This window comes from Phacochoerus africanus, chromosome 1, assembly GCF_016906955.1.
Source record: "Phacochoerus africanus isolate WHEZ1 chromosome 1, ROS_Pafr_v1, whole genome shotgun sequence".
Lineage (NCBI taxonomy): Eukaryota > Metazoa > Chordata > Mammalia > Artiodactyla > Suidae > Phacochoerus > Phacochoerus africanus.
Genome location: NC_062544.1, coordinates 102916867 through 102936133, shown reverse-complemented (window position 1 = coordinate 102936133; position 19267 = coordinate 102916867). Strand labels below are relative to the sequence as shown.

At 45.5% G+C, this 19267-nt stretch overlaps 1 protein-coding gene across 1 annotated transcript in view; it reads right to left on the bottom strand.

The window, feature by feature from the left end:
* Window positions 1-19267, bottom strand: part of ITGA9 (integrin subunit alpha 9) — a 355238-nt gene that overhangs the window by 115264 nt on the left and 220707 nt on the right. The window contains exon 18 of the mRNA XM_047770180.1: window positions 10018-10168. Coding sequence (XP_047626136.1) covers window positions 10018-10168 — 151 coding nt within the window. The remainder of the gene's footprint in view (window positions 1-10017; window positions 10169-19267) is intronic.

The window sequence follows — 19267 nt, the reverse complement described above, 5'->3', positions numbered from 1 at the left end:
TTAGATCTGAGGTGGTAATAATTCTATGCTGGCCTCACTGGATAGCAGTGCAGGCCTGGGCTTTATGTTTTAAGAAGGAAGATGCCAAACGAGAAATAGCACAGAAGGAGAGAAACAGGGAAGAAGGTTCTGGAAATACACGCACACCCCCCCCCCACCAAACAGTCAAAAGGGTGGGGGCACTGGGCTCTTGTCTTTCCTGCACATTGCGAGCTAAAGTCTAGACCTGTAGCACCTCTGCTGGAGGCCCTGAATCCAAATACAGTGACGATATCACTGGAATGGCTTCATCTTGTGAAAATAAGAAATGAAGTATCAATGAAGACAAATAAGGTGGACAGATAGAGATCATCCTATAATTTGCAAGAGTCCAACAACTACTGACTGAAGCAGTAAACTCCTTGGGAAATGCTGGATAAGACAAGTCTGGGCCGCATCACCTGCTGGTTCCCACCAGGGGCTCTGCTATACCTGACTATGGCCAAACCACATCTTCCCAACAGGTATTTTCCAGGGTGACTTTCAAAGAAATCCTAAATGCAGTAATGCAGAGCCTGAAAGAACTTTGGCAGAAGGAAAATAAGATAGTAATGTGCTGGTCATTTGCCTATTTGTCTGTGAAACATTCTCCCTTTCTGCTTTGTATCTCAGAGACACAAGCTTGCAAAGGACCCCTCCCAGGTTCCTCCTGTGGAACCTCCCTCCCCATAAAGAGAATGTAGCTGTGTTTGGGATGGCAGTGGTCCGGCCAGGAAAACTCATCTCCCAACCTCTCTTGCAGCAGGGGTGGCCACGTGACATGATTCTGGCCAATGAGATGTATGTGGAAACTGCTACGTGGAGCTTCATAGGGAAGCTCTTTCCAGGGGGCCAAGCCTGTTATATTTCTTCCTGTGGTGTTGGAAGTAGAAACCAAGAAATAAAATGTATGAAGAAAGGCTGAGTGGAAAGACAGAAGGAAGTAGGTTTCTGATAGCGTCATATGTTATTCACCAGTCCTGGAATGTCCACTTCGAGATTTATTATTACAAAAGAAAAATCAAAATTTCATTAGGATCAGCTACTAAAAGTTGGCCTTTCCATTACTTGCAGCCAAACACATTCCAAACTGATTTTTTGTGTGTGGGGGGGGGAGGGGGGCATACCTGCAGCATATGGAGGTTCCCAGGCTCAGGATCAAATCAGAGCTGCAGCTGAAGCCTACACCACAGCTATGGCAATACCACATCAGAGCTACAACTGCAACCTACACCACAGCTTATGGTAATGCCGGACCCTTAACCCACTGAGCAAGGCCAGGGATTGAACCTGCATCCTCACAGAGACAATATGAGGTCCTTAACCTACTGAGCCACAGTGGGAACTTCCCTAACTGATCTTTAAACCCAGGTGCTTCATCTACTTGCTGAGGAGAGCTGGACAGGCTGGCTAGTTATACTCAGGTGCCTGGGTAAGAATGATGCCAGTGGCCAGTGGGGAGCAGGGATGCTCCTTGTAAGTCTGGCCTCAAAGGGATGAAACATCCTGGCAGGTTGGACTGTATTGGACCACAGTTGTGTATTCACAGTCTCTATTAAATCCCAAGGGCCTCCACAGTTGCTGGTTCCCTGATTCAGGAGCATCCTTTGTGCAGCTGATACTGAGACCATCACACACACAGCTCAAGAAAGCAAAGATCTTTGTCCATGTGCTTGGAATACACTCTCAGATTGCATAGCACACCTGGTGATGGAAATCTGACTGTAGCCAGTGCTTTTAATGGTCCATCCAGATCCCCTGGGACCCCCTTGATACCCTCACCCTTGGGCTTTAGTGTGCATTTTCCCCTATGATCCAGCACTCGTGGGTCTTCTTCAAGGCCTGCCCTCAGGTTTCTGGAGTCGCTGTGTCCATGCCTCCCCCTCAAAGGGTGACTTCATGACTTCCATAAGTGGCCCTTAACCAATGATAAGTGCTTGTGGGAGAAGTGAAGCTCAGCTTCTTGGACTTGAGATGAGGCGGTGCTGAGGTGCGACCCACACTTCAGAGCCCAGGCAAGCTCACCCTTGATGAGGCTTTGCTTGAGCCAGCACCCTTTCCTGCCCTGCTCCCCCTACCCCAACTCCCATGAGGAACCACTATCTTCCCTACTCTGGGGAGCACATCCCTCATGAATCACTTGACATAGATCCTCATCTCAGGATCTCCTTCAGGGAAACCCACACTAAACCACCTAAGTTCTTCTTCTTTTTTTTTTTTTTTCTTCTTTTGTTGGAGTTAGATGAATTTCAGGGCTTTTTTTTTTTTTTTTTAAGAGGCATTATACTCCTTTATAAAAAAGGCTTAAAATCTAAGATTCCCCCTTTCCTCTTAAAAGAGGAAATTATTAAATTGCTGTTTTGCAGTTCATTAGAAAGAAAACACAGAGATTGAACACGTTTTCTAAACTCTTCCTCCCTGTCCCCCGCCCAGCCCCCACCATAGATTTGCCTAGGTCCTGCAGCTCTGGAAAACGTCCTTTGTAAAAGATCCTTGGTGTAGCCACAGCTCTGTTGACATTTCTAAAGCCAAGCGCAGCCTTCTTTCCCAACACAGTGAATACACAAATGCAGCTTTTCATAGACGTGAAAGCTGAGCCCCACCGTGGAACACCAAGGCCACGTTGTGATTTGACATGGGTGTCTGAGGTTCTCCACTGCTTCCTCACCGTTGCAGAAAGGGCCCGGCCTTCCTGCACTCTGGGTTAGGATGGCTCTGATGAGGGCCAGAAAAATGCTAGTGCCACAGGTAATCCAGGTGAGGACCGGCAAACCCAGCCTGGTCCCTGCTTCCCATCACCCATACTTGTCCTCTCCAGGGGGACAGTCAGGGCCAGCAGAAACAACCCAGAGATGCTGAGGGACTCCAGGGAACATGAGACTTATCTCTGACGAGCAGGATGGGGCAGACCAACAGTGTGACAGAAAGAGCTCACTCTGTTAGAGCCTCAAATGGGCCTAGATCCAGGTGAGCTTTTTCTGCCTGGCATTAAGCAGGGAGTTCAAGGTAAAGCACCAGGGGGCTTGGGGCCCCGGATTAAAAACAGGAAAGGGGCACAAAAGACTTATTATTTCTGTGTATTGATATCCACCCTCAAGGCTCTCTTACAAGGGCAAGCAGCAAGTTCATTCATCATCTTAATGGCCCGGCCAAGATGACTATAAACATCTAAAGGTTGCAGTTTTACTCGAGGCTACTATTAACTTGACGAGAGACACCGGAGAAAGCAGAACACAATGAAAATCAGTTCCTGCCATGAGTGAGGGCGGTGGCAGAGAGCAGGAAGGCTGTTTGCCATCTGTTCACACACTGAAGGATGAGGGGTGCACCCTTCCTTCCACAAATCCTTCCGAGGCGCAATGTTGGACTTCCCAGCTCCACTTAATTGATTTCATTTTAACCAGGTGTATGCATGAGGCTCCTGGGTGAAATCTTCTGTCTGAGAACAGGTCCGGGCACTCCCACAAATATAGAGGTATGCAGACTGGAAGGGTCTAAACCTTTCCTGCTCTACCTGGGTAAGAAGCTGGATCAGCCTTATCGCAGGGCACCATCTTGAGTGGTTGGCCTTGAACATGAGAAGGAGGTTCCCCTTTCTGGGGTAAAGGCAGATTTAAGCTGGAAGAATCACTTTACAAGGGAAACCAACTTATGAACCCTCTAGGACTCCTGTCATAAAGAATAAGCCACTGAAAGCTGCAGAAGCTGCCCTGGTGCTTTTCCACCCCCGAAAACTGAGTTTAATTCAGAACTGAAAGCACTCACTCCTCAGAAAGAGCAAAACTGGCTTCCCTTCCAGCAAGTTCCTACGTTGTGAAACCTCCCACATTAGACCTTGTCATGGAAGAAATAAAAGGACATGCACCTATCCCTCTATCACAATGTCCCTCCAGGAGACTAGGAGGTGATGCAACAATTCATCCAGTGACTTATGGCCACTGGGCAGTAACTTCCTTCTTATGAACAGGAAATGCTCTGAACGTGATCAAATGCATCCCGTGGAGGCGCTGCGTTCTCCCCACTGGACTCATGACCACGTGTCCTCCTCCCCTCCCTTACCCACCCAGCCCACCCACCCTGCCCCAAGATGGAATCCCACTTCTGATGTCCCTGGACTGTTTGGTTCTTCTTGGCTCTTCCCCCAGGATGTCCCAGCCTCTGTCCTTGTGTCTTTTTGCTCCATCTGTACCTTCAGTCTGGCCCATCACTGCCTGTGATAAAAACCCAATTCCACTGCCAAGCTTCACAGGGCTTCACATGCCAGTGGACCTCTGGGTGGGTCCTCTCCTGGCCCTGTCTCCACGACCCACTGTTTTTAAACCACATCATTCTCTTAGTTCTCTGAATTCTCATTTTTTTTTTTATTGCATGGATCACATATTTGAACCATGATATATCTTGGATTTGAAAAAGTCAACATTCCCAAACCAAAAATTCCAATATTTCAGCAAATGGTATGTAAATGAAAAAAAAAATCAGCAAGTATTATTAAAAGCAAGCGGAGCCACCAAAGCTAACAAAAACATTTAGCTGAGCTGACATTTACTGAGCTTTCCATTATTTTCATATAATTTTATTTTTTAAATAAAGGCAGTTTATTAATTATAAAAATAGGCTCGGCTCAACACTATATATATATATTTTTTTTTGGCAAGTATGGAGCCACACACACACAGCCCTTTGTGAAGACCATAGGTCTTGATTTTCCATTTAAAAGAGTCAACACCCTCTGACTCACAACCTCTGTTTTATAGTCTCACTTTTTCTCCTCTTTTCCCTCAGCATTTAGTCTTGGTCTGAGGTGGGTGATCAATATATACCTTCCAAGTAAATGAATGAACTATAAAGCATGTGCTTAGTGTGGTGGGGAGATAGGCATTACCATGGCAGGTATGCATCACACACAAGTAGTGGTGTTGGCCTCATTTAATCCTCAGCCCATCTCATTTTATAAGAAACTGAGGCACAGACAAACATAACCCCTGGCCCAAGGCCATGCTGGTTGCAAGAAACAGAGCTGGAGGTTCACCTCTGTGTCTGACGGTAGCCAGAGACTCTCTTCCCCTCTACTCCACTTTGGCGGCTCATTAGGTACTTCCAAGAAATTCTAAATTCCTCCAGCTTAAGCTGCTTCTTGCAATCACTGCAGAGTACAAATACTCCAGCATGCAAATAATTTTCCAACGTTATTAGTTTTAATAATTCATAAAACACCCAATTTTCACTGCAGCACTATTTATACTACCAAGACATGGAAAAAACCTAAGTGTCAGAGGATTGGATAAAGAAAATGTGGTACATATACCCCATGGAATATTACTAAGCCGTAAAAAGAATGAAATAATGCCATTTACAGCTACATGGTTGGACCCAGAGGTTATCAGACTAAGTGAAGTCAGACAGAAAGACAGATATCCTATAAGATCTCTTACACATGTAATCTAAAAAATGATGTAAATGAACTTATTTACAAAATGAAAATAGATTCACAAACATAGAAAAAAAAATTACCAAAAGGGAGAATGGTGGGCAGAGCAGGGAGGATAAATTAGGAGTTTGGCATTAGTAGATATACACTACTATATAGAAAATAGATAACCAACAAAGAGGGTTGGTTAGCACAGGGAGCTACATTCAATACCCTGTAGTAACCTGTAACGGAGAAGCATCTGAAAAAGAACGTATAACAATCACTTTACTAAACAATGAAACTAACCCAACATTATAAATTAACCATTAAGGGTACAAAAATTGTGTGAACACACTACACTTGGGTTGACCCTCTCCAGTTCCCTCCTTCCCTTCAACACACAGTCACACCTCAAGCCCCCAAACTCCAGTCTCCGGCTGGCTTATCTGCTACCCAGGGGTGGACATGAAATGTCATCACGGCTGCAGACAGACTACCAGAAATCCAGACTCATGTGCCAAACATGGAGGCAAGACAATGGGACTGGAACATGTGGAAAACAGCTAAGCAGGAGGTCATGATTGGTGGCCTACAGGCTGGATGTGGTCAGCGGACATGTTTTCTTTGGCCCTCACAATGTTCAGAGGATATTTTAATTATCTGCCAAAGCCATGAGATTTCACAGAAAAATGTGGATTTCTGGCTTTTGTTGAAAAATAGGAAGTCTGGCAAACTGGCTCTCACTCCCACCTGGCAACCAGGGACCGTCCCTGGGCGTTGGCTGCCTTCTGTGGAGGAGGCTGGAATCCCCCATTTTCCCATAGTCTCCATTGCTTCCTACTGTCCCACACCTGGTCCCTATTCATAACACCTGCCTGGCCCTGCTCCTGCAGACTGTGATATGTGCACCGTTAGAACCCAGTAAGTTCTATGAGGTCAACTTACAACTTCTGGAAGCCGAGAGATGAAGAGCTCAGGCTGGAGGTGCTGGTGAGCCCTACCCAGACGGGTGTGCACCTTGGTGGGTACCCCAGCCCACTTCCAGATGCCAAGGTCCGCTTCTCTGTGCCTGACGGCACTATTCTAGCACTGTGTCCTTGCTCTGGCCACACACATTACACAACTTTAGCACTGGGGAATGAACACTATGAGAAGCCTTCCACCACTGACTCTCTGGGAGGGGATCGAAACCCCCAACTCCCTGACCCCTGAGGCTTGTGTTACATGCTGCCTTCCAGAGTCACCCTGAGATGAAGACCCATCACCTACTATGGCAGCTGCTGTGAAAATATCCTCTTCACTAGTGGCCTCTCCCTGCCTGTTATCACCTCACCTCCTTCCCCGTGTTTCCTACGCCTCCCCAGTAAACGAACTGCCCTCAATTCCCTGCTTCCAGGTCAGCAGTGTCTGGGAGACCCAAACCAAGACTTCATGCTGTGGAGAAAAGCCTGCATCAGAGGCCTGCCTCATTTTCTCTTCTCTCCCTGCGTGGCCTCCTCTAACTCCCTGGCAAGCTGCTGTGTGCCCTTTGTACCTGAGGTCAGCTAAGAGCATTCCTGCACCTGCTTGAAACTTACGCCATGCGCCTGCGGTGTTTCCACGTGTGCATGGTGGTCAATACCAGTTGTACTCATGATCCCAGTCCTTTCCTTTGAGTTTCTCTCTTTTGGTCACGTGAGGCATTCATGTGTGCAGGAGTCCTCCCTGACAAGCAACCTCAGCATAGATCAAGTAGGTAGCAGCAGCACTCCTAAAATGCCCTGAGGTCACCCTGCACGAGAACAGTACTGGTCCTTTGTCCCATATGGACAGCCTCTTTCCATCTTCCTGGATTCCTCTGTCCCTACCTCCTCTGCCCTCCTCTGCTGTCTCATTCACGCTGTAAGCCCAGCTCTTGTCTTCACCTCCCAAATAAATTGGCCCACCTTCCCACCCCTACCCCCCACACACCTACCTGAGCTCTGCAACACTGGTACCAGCTGACACTAACTCCATAGAGGCCCATCCATCTACCCCAAGCACTGATGCAGAGAATTCTGTCCAACCTGAGACTAGGTGTTACAGTAACGACTTGCTTCACCTTGTCATCTCTGTGCTTCTCAGCATCTCTACAGAGCAGCTGGCATCTTATACTTTCATAGCTGGCTGACATGCCTTTCACCCTATTAGGCTGTGAGCTCCCTGGGAGCAGGGACCAACTCTTACTCATCTTTATGTTTCTCAGTAGCTGGTATAGTCCCTGGCACCTAGCAGGTGATTTATCACTGCTATCCAGACAAATCCATTCCTGTTCCACAGATGCAAGAAGGGCCAAACCCCTATGTGCCAAGTAACCACAATTTGACCTTATTTTGACTCCAGCATCATAAGGGTATCCCAGTCAGGAAGGCACTGTTCACATTGTGTTCTATGGCACTGTGTCCTGGGGGGGGGGTTCCCTCACATAGAGCCCAGTGTGAATGTGACCCTGAAGCTGTGTGATGCAGTGATCTTCCAAACCATGTTTTACCCATTCCTCCTTATTCTCTAACTGTATGTACCTTTCCCGACCCTAGCCCCTAAGAGAGCCCTCCCATGGCTCCACAAGAGGCCATGATACGGCCACCACATGCTGTGCTCCAGCTGGACAGCCCATACCAGCCAGCCAACCAGCTGGCAGCCCCAACACATCAAGTCCTATTTTTTAGTGTTTTCATGCGAACTTTATGTAGGCAAGAGAAAAGTCAGTAGATGGCCACCCAGGTGCAGCCCTCATTTTTGTTTTTGCCATTTATTTTTAAAATATTTATTTATTTATTTCTGTACGCAGCATGTACTGGCTTGATGTGGGTTCTAGGTCCCCAGTCAGGGAAAGAACCAGGTCTACAGCAGTGCAAGTGCTGAGCCCTAACCGCTAGACCACCAGGGAACTCCCACGCAGCCCACATTTGTAAAAGCAGTCTTCCCATTAAAAAAAGGAACTAGAACACATCTATGAAAGGAGCCTCTCACCAGCTAGAAAAATCTCAGGTGATACATATATTTGTTTTGTCTTTTTTTTTTTAGGGCTGCAACTGTGGCATATGGAGGTTCCCAGGCTCTATACAAAGGTTCCCAGGGTCGAATCATAGCAGTAGCTGTTGACCTATACCACAGCCACAGCCACAGCAAGGCGGGATCCAAGCCACATCTACAATGTACACCACAGCTCATGGCAAGGCCAGATCCTTAACCCACTAAGTGAGGCCAGGGATTGAACCCCGTGTCCTCATGGATACTAGTCAGATTCATTACTGCTGAGCCACAATGGGAACTCAAGTGATATTTCTTGTTCAATCTCAGAAATTAATATCTTGCTAATTGTGTGCAATCTTGTATGTGCCAGAGACTGGAGACCTTGGATTCAGGGTCTGGGTCCTGAGTTACTTTGTGACTTTAGACAAGAGGGATAACCTACATGACAAAAGAATCTGAAAAAAAAAAATATATGTATACATATATATATATATATATATACATATATATATAAGTGAATCACTTTGCTATAAATATGAAACTCACATTATAAATCAGCTACACTTCAATAAAAAAAAAATAGATGCCCCCCCCCAAAAGACAGCTGGCCATCCAGCCATCCGCCCACCTAGCCATCCACTCACATCACCTGTGCAGCCAGGTGAGGGGCCCACATAGGTGACACCTGAGATGAGATGCCAGGTTTTATCTCATTAAACACTATGGGGAAGGGGTATTCCTGGGTAAAGGTAACTTCAGTAATAAATTACAAGTGGACTCAAATCTGAATGTGAGGGATGGTAAAGGAGACTGGGACAGAAGGGAGGCAGGAAGGACGGGGCAGGCAAGGATGACCCAGCCACATCCTCTCAGTTACTATAGAGCTGGGTTCCAACTCCTTTTTCCTTTCTCAGTCATGGTATTTATTAATACTTATTTTCTGGCCACACCCACAGCACACAGAAGTTCCTGGGCCAGGGACTGAACCTGAGCCACCCTGGTGGTCCGAGCCACAGCAGTGACACCAGATCCCCAATTTTAAGGACATCTGGAAATTCCTCAGTCATGATAGTTAAACTTCAATCATTCGAATAAATTAATTCATTCCAAAATACTCAATTTATGAAATAATTTGATTTCCTAAACTCATCAAAATATTCTGGGAACAAATCAATATGCCAAAGTACAGACAGATGTTCATGACTTGCTAATGGAAAACATCCAGGGCACCAATGGTGATAAACAGTGATCTGGTCTCATCTCTGAACTGGTTTTTCACCACAACTACAAGAATTCTCTAGAACATGTACATGCTGGAGATGATGACTGTATCGCCATAGAGAAGGGACCAGACACACAACCTTGTGGAGAGGGTTTCACAAGAGAAGAGAGATGAGAGGCAGTCTGAGATATGGACATTGCACTGACGCGCTGCAGGCATTTACGGTTTCCTCTTTGACTTTATCAACATGCTTTCAAGATCCAGGAGGAAAAAAATCCTAACAATTGCAAATGATCCTCCACATCAAGGAACAGTCTTTGCAGGATACCTTCAGATTCCAAGCTATGATGAAAGTCAGCAAATACCTTCTTACCTTCTGCCACATGTTGATGAAGAAGAGCTCCCGGGAAACGTTGAAGGATACGTTGGCATCATAGGCATCGTCCCCGAGGTTGGAGATGGAGATGTTTAGGGATATGTTCTTCACAGCCCCAAGGGCTAGATACGGGGTTTTTTCATCAATGCTGCAATGAAAAATGGGCAGCAATGAATGTCCTAAAGCTGTCAGTACTATAACATGAGGTGTCGGGGGGTAGCTAAGAGGAGGGGGCAGAACCTCCATTGGGGTCAGAACTACAAGTCCCAGGAACCCCACTAACTAGCCATGCACCCTGGGGCAATCAATCAGCTTTCACAGGCCTCAGCTTCCTCATCTAAGCACGATCGCTCTGTGGTCATGTGTGGCCTAACTCACTAGGCTGCTCTGTGGCTCATGTGACATCTAGTACCTCCAACTTCAAAATGCATAAGATTTAGTAATCTTTGCATGGAATTAAGTCCCACAGTAATTCACTCAAGCTTTTCTGAGCACCTACTACAGCTGTCACTACTCTCCGTGCTAGAGAAAGCAGGGAACTTAAGAGCTCCTGCCTTCAGGGGACAGAGAACACATGCACAGAGAAGCAAACATACAGGCGAGATTGTGATAAGAGCAATGGAGGAAACTTACAAAGGGCAAGAAGGATTGAGGGCACCAGGAGAGAGTGTGGGGTGAAATCTTATTTATTTTTTTAATTTTATTTATTTATTTTTGGCCATGTCCGCAGCATGCGGAAATTCGCAGGCCAGGGATCAAACCTGTGCCACAGCAGTGACAATGCCAGATCCTTAACCCACTGAGCCACCAGGCAATTCCTCTGCCTCCTTTTAAAATCCAGAAGCAGCTTATTAGACTTCCAACCCTTTGCAACCCAGGGATTAAACATTTGCCACAGCAGTGACCAGAGCCACGACAGTGACAACAAGGGATCCTACTGGTAGGCCATCAGGAAACTCTTGGGTGTAATTTTAAAGTAGCTGGTCAGGGAAGCTTCACTGATGAAGTGACCTCTCAGGAGAAGCCAGAAGGAAAAAAAACAGGGTAAGGTACACAGATATCTGGTCATAAGCAAAGGAAAATTCATACCTGGTGTGTGTGTAGCTGGGGAGGAGTGAGCGAGAAAAAGTGGGAGGAAACAGGTTTAGCGATGAAGGGAGTGGGGCAGGTAGACCATGCAGGGCACTGTGGGACATCATGAGGACCTTGGCTTGCCTCTGAAATGAGAGCTCCTGTAGGGCTCTGGGCAGGGGCGTGCTGTGACCTGACTTCCACGTTTAAAGGCTCACACTGGTTGTGATGTGAAGAGTCTGGAGTAAGTGCTTGGGGGTCAGGGGAGCAGAGAGCCTGGTTAGGAGGTTCTTATAATAACCCAGGTGTAAGAAGATGATAGCCATGACCACAGTGGTGGTGATAAGAAGGTCTTATTTTGGATGTGTTTCAAAGGTTGTGCCTTTGAACAATTTTGCTCATGGGTTGACTGGATGAGGGGTGTTAGGGAAAGAGAGAAGTCCAGGATGGCTGCAAGGATGTTGATTCAACAACTGGAAAGGAGGAGTTGCCACTTATGGACATGGAAAAGACCATGGATATAGAAAGTCAGCAGAGAACATCCAAATGCCTATTGGATTTTTCAGAAGAGTCGCTGAGACAGCTGGATGCAAGGGTCTAGAGTTGGAGGAGGGGTTGGGGGTCAGGGCTGGAGATACGCCTTTGGGGTAGACAAGAAATGATCACTAAGTAGATGCATGTGAGTAGAGAAGGGATCTCATGCTTAGGAGTTGAACAGGAGGAGGAACCAGCAAAGGAGACTGAACAAGAGTGGCTCAGTAGACAGGAGGCAAACCAAGAAAGATGGTATCCAAACAATCACACGCTTTAAGAAAGGAGTGATCAGTTTCGTCAAATGTGGCAAACTAACGTGAAGAATTAGAACTGGCCACTGGTGTTAAAACCATCTGGAGGTCATTGGTCATCTGGATAAGAAGTGCTTAAGTGCAGTGATGGGGATGAAGGATTGATTGGAGGAGCTGTTGTAAGAGAGGTAGGAGGGGAAATGGAAACAGTGAGCACAGCCAGCTCTTTGGAGATTTTCTGTAAAGGAAAGCAGAGAAATGGAATGATAGCTGGTGGTGGAATGAGTTCAGGAGAATTTTTTTTTTCTTTTCAGATGGGAATTATCATAGCATATTTACATGACCATGGGAAAGATCTACCAGAGAGGGACAATTAATGAAGACATGACACAGGGCACAATTTCTGGATGGCCTGGTGAACAACCAGAGGGATTGACCTCAGCTGGTATCAAGGAGAAAATGGAGAGCATGACCCAAATGCATTAGAAGATGGGGGGGTGGGAACAAATGAAGTTCCCCTGTGATTGCTTCCATTCTGCAGTGAAACAGAAGCAGCATCAAAGACTGGGGAGGCAGAGGAGGAAGGAATGTTGAAGGGTGAGCAGATGGAGGAATATGGCAGCTCAGGAGAATGGGGGAGTGAATGGATCATCAATGGGATGATGATGGGGATAAGGGCAATGGTGGTGAGGATGATGATGATGGCGAAGATGTATAAGAAGGATTATTCTTATATGATGTCAGCTTTGGACAAAATAAATCCACGATTTATTAACTGCCAACAAGTTAATGGCAGATGTGATTGAGCCTATGAGGGTTTGAGTAATGGACATTATTTTGGGCCACTCAGCATCCAGACACCTTCCTATCTGGGCTAATCTCAAGATAGGTGGGTAGGGCACATCAGCAGAAAGGGGCAGATCCTCCCCCTCCCCTTCTCTTGGCCAACAAGTGTGGACACTTGACTAAGTGCAGTCATGTGATCTCAGGATGATCAAGTGGCCTCAGTTGCGAGGGACAGATGCTGCCGACAGTGGTTATGAATTTTAAGGGCTTCCCAAAGACACCAGAGCCCTCTGAGATCATCTCAGGTGGTTACATAGGAGTTGAGAGGCCAGAGGTGGCATTTTGGGCTAAGCCTTCCTCTCCTTCTGCTGATGCTCTGAACCAGACCATATTCTTCCAATAAGTTCTTGTTTCCACTTAAATTAACAAGACCATGTTTATTGCTGTTTGAAACCATTAATACAGCATGAAAGGAAACTCTCCAAAAATCTCAGTAAGCTATAATGCTTTGAAATATGGGTTTCTGCAGGGAGGAATCATCATTATCCATCCATGAAGAGAAGACCTCACTTTCCTGCGTGCCTGGCATGTCAACAAGAATAACATGTGCAGTGAGAGATCTGATGGCCTTGCTCTTGGAAGCCAGAGCTCAGAGGATCCAAAAAAGATGTAAAAAATTAACTTGGAGAAAAGTTTCAAATTCTTGAATGGCCTCCAACAAATTAGGATCCTGACCTCAAGCTATTGTGGCCATTATTTATTATTGTTGGCCATTTTCATTTTAAACAATTGATGGGCTATTTCTGTCCTCCTGTTTGCTTTTGTAAGATTAAAGGAGTAATCCTCAGGCCTTGAAGAGTTATGAGAGAGTGTTAGCTTTGCCTTATCTCGAGAAGGAATTGCATAAGCACCCACAAGTAGCCTCAGAGAGTATCTGCAGCTTCCAAATGGAATATTAAGCAGAGAGACAAGACAGAAAAGCACAGGACTGTGGAGGAGGGGCTGCTTCCTCATTCCAGTTTTGTTGTTCCTGGGATCAGTCTTCTTCTCTTGCGTGTAAATGGCAGGTCAGGGATGTCCAACCTTCTGCCAGCCCCTAAAGCTTGGGCCTCTGTCACTTAATCATGCAACAAGGTCACCGCCAGGGTTTCAGTCAAGTGATGCAAACATGGCTCTAGGATTAAGGGAAGCCAGGCATCTTCCGGGGCTGAAAGTGAACTCAGACGTTTGACAAAAGAAGCCTCAAAGCTGTTTTCACTCTTTCTCCACTTCTAAAAATCCATGTGCAAAATAGGACATCTCTGCCTCCAAAGTTATTTTTAGAAATGAAATGAAGTATTTGCTTGGTGCTGGGGACTTTCAAACACGTTGTCCTGAAACCTACAACAGCATGAAACGTTCCTGATATTGGTCCCATTTTTAGAGATGAGGAAATCAAGATGCAGGGCGATAAGGCAGCCAACTTGCTGGGCTTAGAACTCAGGGCCTCCTGGTCCTTCAAAGCCCGTCCCTTTCCACTGTAGCCCAAGTTCTCCAGAACCTTCCCTGCTATACCCCCAGGAGGCCCTTTCTGGTCTCCCTTCTGGAGGAAATAAGTTTCCCCATTTTGATCTTCTCTAGCCTCAGGGCAACACCAGCCCATCATGGCATTTCCTAAGGTTGTGATGATACATTTATTTGTGTGGCTATTTGATTAAGGATGGTCTCTCCCTCCACTAGGATCGAGGCACCATGGGGCGGGTCTGGTTTTGCTCATCATGGAGCCCCCAGGGATAGAATGATAACTGGCACATATCAGGTGCTCAACAAACCCCTGCTGAATGAATGAATGAATGAATGGCATTCATGACACCCCATAACAGATCACCAGTTCGACCTTCACAATTAGAGGTGAAGATGCTAAGCCCCCCAGAGGGGAGCCCACATTGATCAAGGTCACTTGGCTAAGGAGGGGCTGAGCTGGAGCTGGTACCAAACTTCCTTCTAGATGAAGGCTGTCTGAGCCACAGCTCTTATATTAACTCCACTTTGGTCAGGAAGGGCTTTGGCAAGAAATGTCTTTTGATGACATCTGGAAAAAAAAAAAAAAAAAAAAAGGATCTCACAAAGACCAGCGTCTCAGATAGGACTGCTACAAGAAAAAAATGATGAGGCACAGTGTTTTGGGGCCAAACATTCCATGGGTGCTTACTGATTTATTGAAAAACAATCTTTCTAATTTTCAAGGTATTTTACTCTCTGAGAAAATTTCCCATTAATTCTAATTAGCCTGTGCAGTCTTTTAAGTGGGTCAGATGTCTGCGTACACCAATGACTCTGGTGTACTTTTATATGAAAAGCATGATTGGTCATTAACATAAGGGACAAAGCGTAGTTTCTCTAAAGCTTATTTTACAGCACACATACAGCCTGCTGGAAACACAGACAACATGCTAGGTTTATATTTAAGTATAGCACCAACTCATTCAACAAATGTCAGATGCTGCTACTGATATTTTGGTAGCTTGATGGGGCCTGAGGATCACTGTAGAACCTGATTCTGACCCCACTCATCACCATATATTCAAAGTACATAGCATTCAAAGTTCCTTATTGGGTTAATGCAATACATACCCATATCAAATCACCATATACTAAACCACAAAAGGCCACTAAAGCAAATTATTCCCTTTCTACCATCACAGAAACAGTTTTATGCAGATAAATTTTTTTTGAGAAGATGCCAAGGAAAGAAATCAAAGTAGCTGAATGAGGAGTTCCTGTTGTGGCTCAATGGAAATGAATCTGACTAGCATCCTTCCTCATCCATGAGGATGCAGGTTCGATCTCTGGCCTCACTCAGTGGGTTAAGGATCTGGCCTTGCTGTGAGCTCTGGTGTAGGTCGCAGATGAAGCCCAGGTCTGGCATTGCTGTGGCTGTGGCATAGGCCAGAGGCTACAGCTTCAATTCGACCCCTAGCCTGGAAACCTCCATATGCTGATGATGCAGACCTAAAAAGACCAAAAAAAAAAAAAAAAAGGCAGCTGTACTGTGTTTAATTAGATCATATTAGACTCTCCTTAAATCTTTTTTTTTGTCTTTTTGCCTTTTCTTGGGCCGCTCCTGCCGCATATGGAGGTTCCCAGGCTAGAGGTCAAATCGGAGCTGTAGCTGCCAGCCTACACCACAGCCACAGCAACGCAGGATCCGAGCCGAGTCTGCAACCTACACCACAGCTCACGGCAACGCCGGATCATTAACCCACTGAGCAAGGCCAGGGATCGAACCCGCAACCTCATGGTTCCCAGTCGGATTCGTTAACCACTGCGCCACGACGGGAACTCCCCTTAAATCTTAAAGATATAAACCAGACCTTACTTGTATAACTTGTGGTTCTAATCTATCTTCATAAAATATAGTGCTTTCATTTTCTTTAGCTGCTAGCTTAAATTTAGCCTGAGTGAAGGATGCTAAGACATCAATTAATCAAGCACATTCTAGTCAACTGCATTTGAGTTTACAAAACTTCCTGTTACACCATTACTTTGCTCGCCATTATATCTGTGAACCACAACTGTTTTGATGATGACAACTAGGGATAATAGCATAAGGATGGCCAAATTCACCTCTTCTTCCTTTCTCGCCTTCCTCCTTCCATCCATCCTCCCTTCTCGTCATATATCCATCTATCCATCTAGCACTTTTTACAACTACCTTCTCAACTTAGGCATCAGGGATACAGGTCCCAGCCCTCAAGGACTTCACAGTCCAGTGGAGGAAACGAACATGTAAGAGACAAACTGACGTCAACATATTCTAAGTGCTGACTCTTAGGGATAAGGAAACATCCTTATGAGACCCCTTAGGCAAGAAAGGATGAGGAAGGGATCCTGCAGGAAGTGGGGGTAGGGGAGGGCCATGGGGGATAGTAGGCAGGGTATTATCAAGGAAGTGAACCAGGAATCCTTCAATTAATGGAATGATAGCCCTGTCAATAAAAATGTGGCTAAGATGACTGTACACACACACACCCCCTAGTTTTTCCATTTATGGAAATCATATTTTAAAAAATTGTGAAGCAGAACATATTCTCCCACAGGAGAAATGTCAAAATTGGACACCGCATTCCTGAGTAAGGACCCAGCATCCAACCAATCACAGACATCCTCAACAATGTGCCATAAAAGCAATGGCATAAATGATAGCCCCTGCCATTTAAAATCATAAACAATGCTTCCTATTCTTAAAAATGGGCAGACATTGTAAAATCTGAAATGGAATGTGACAGCTGGATGGGGGCTCATGTGAGTCATCATTTTGCAGATGAAAGCCAGAATGGACCACTTCCCTGAGGCGGCCCTCCTAACCCCTGCACCAGTGGTCCTTCCTCAGTTTCTGTCACTCCCAAAGTACATAAAAATACAACTCAATGGTGTGAGAATTCCATAAAACTTGTTTGGGTGTAATGAGACAAGAAGTGAAACTGGGGGTGACTTCTTAACATTTAGAAATATCTAGAATATCGGGAGGTATCCTCATCTCTTTACCAAAGCTATTGTGAGTGTTTGTTTTTCCCTTGACAACTTTACTTGAAACTAGTGGAGGCTTTCAGGATTACTCCAGGTGCCTTCCACAGCTCTGCTGGGCAATCTCCTTTTTGGCACTTGGCAACTATAAGAGCTTTTCAACGATTAGTGCTTAAAATCACAAACATGGAAAAACCACATAAAACCACAGTTGCTCATCTGATGTCTACCTACAGAGGAAAGACAGAAAGCACAAAAAATAAACTGGTTATTGTGCAAAGGAGATACCTCACGAAACTGATAGGACAAGTCATGCTGAAGGAATAGATGCAGAATAAGATGCAAGAGAAATCCAGGGGGAAGAAATCACTGAAGATTGAGGTTATCACAAGAGGTTCCCTGAGAGATAGAGAATAATGAAAATCTTCTAGAATGAAGAGTGTATGGGGTGAGGGATGGGCAGACAAGTAGGAGGGACAGGCAGAGAAAAAAACCAACAGATAAATGGATGGAGGTAACTCAGAAATAATGTGGAAAGAGGCAGGAAAAGGACATCCTTACCAATTAAGTGGGTAGGAGGCAAGTAGAATATGTAGGATGTGTCCAGATTCCCATGGACCCTGAATATTAGAGTTTAGGGTGGATCCTCTAGGCCAGTGAACTTGAGTCCCCAGTGCCAGGCATGTTGCAAGTGATTTGTTGACAAACAATAAGGCACCAAAATGAAGGTATTACAAAACATAGTAGGCTGTGGTGGTTCTACTCCTGTTCCCCAGGGTCTTATCACCATAGCCTTCAAGGCTGCAATTCCACCTGCCAGCATCTCCATCTTTTGCTGGAGGCTGTTTTCTGCAGGCCAGCTAAGTGCTTAAGTACTAAGCCCTTGACTTAGCAGCAGCCCTCAACCAACAACTAGCAAGAATTGGTGTATAATAACCCCAGCTCCCTCACCTATTGAGTGAGACAACTCTGAAGGGCATGTTCTAGATCTGAGCTGCCAGACCCTGGAGCCACTGGTCACATGTGGCTTTTGAGCACCTGAAATGTGGCAGGTCTGAATTAAGTGTAAAATACACACCAGATTTCTAAGACCTAATGCAATAAAATAAAATAGGATTTAAAAATCTCAGTCATTGTTTTAGTATTCATTGTACATTTACATGATTTTTGGTATACTAAATAAAAATTGTTGTACCAGTTCCACTTTAATTTTTCAGTGTGGCTACCAGAAAGCTTAAAATTGCCTATGTGGCTTGCATTTTATTTTTATTGGTCAGAACAGTTCCAGATTCTCATCAAACTCTAGGTATTTTACTTTTAACGTATGATATGATTGATCTGTACTTAATTTTCAATGGCGCTCATCTGCTTGTGTTACTTATAGAGGTCTAGGGAAAATAAATTGGGGTAAAAACTAAAATTGAGTATTTTGGTGGTGGTGGGGGGGCACATCTGCAGCATGTGGAAGTTCCCAGGACAGGGAATGAACCCATGCCACAGCAATGACAATGCCAGATCCTTAACCTACTGAGCCACAATGGGAATTCCCCAAACTGAGTATTTAAAGAAATAAAATTTATAACATTTAGCTCCTGAAACTCCCTTGCTTGTAAAATGATGTAAAAAATACTGCAAAATGGCCAAAAGGAAAAGGTGTCCCACATATATGTACTTTTCTTCCCCAGAAAGTTATTTTGAGTTGTACCCAAATCTGATGCCCCAAGTTGTACCCCGGCAGGTGAACCTCACTGGTTACATGCAATGTGGTGAGAAAAGGAAGTGAGCCATGCAGCTCTGGTCCATAAGGAATGTCTCAACTCATCCATCTGGGCCACAAGGAAGAAGTGATGTGCTGACTCCAGTCGCCGGTTGAGGGCTGATGTAGAAATGGGAGGACATCTATTTCCATCACCTCTGGCCTGCTACCCGTAAGCAGAGCAGGCAAAGAGACGCAGTTCCTGGAGCCGGATGCCAGGCCAGCACATAAGGGTAAAGGGATCTGCTGGCACTGCCAGTGCCTGCAGTGGAGCCCTATACCAGCTTTATGACCTGTCGAGTGAGGCCTGATGTTGGCAGTTCAGATCAGCTAATCCTGTTAT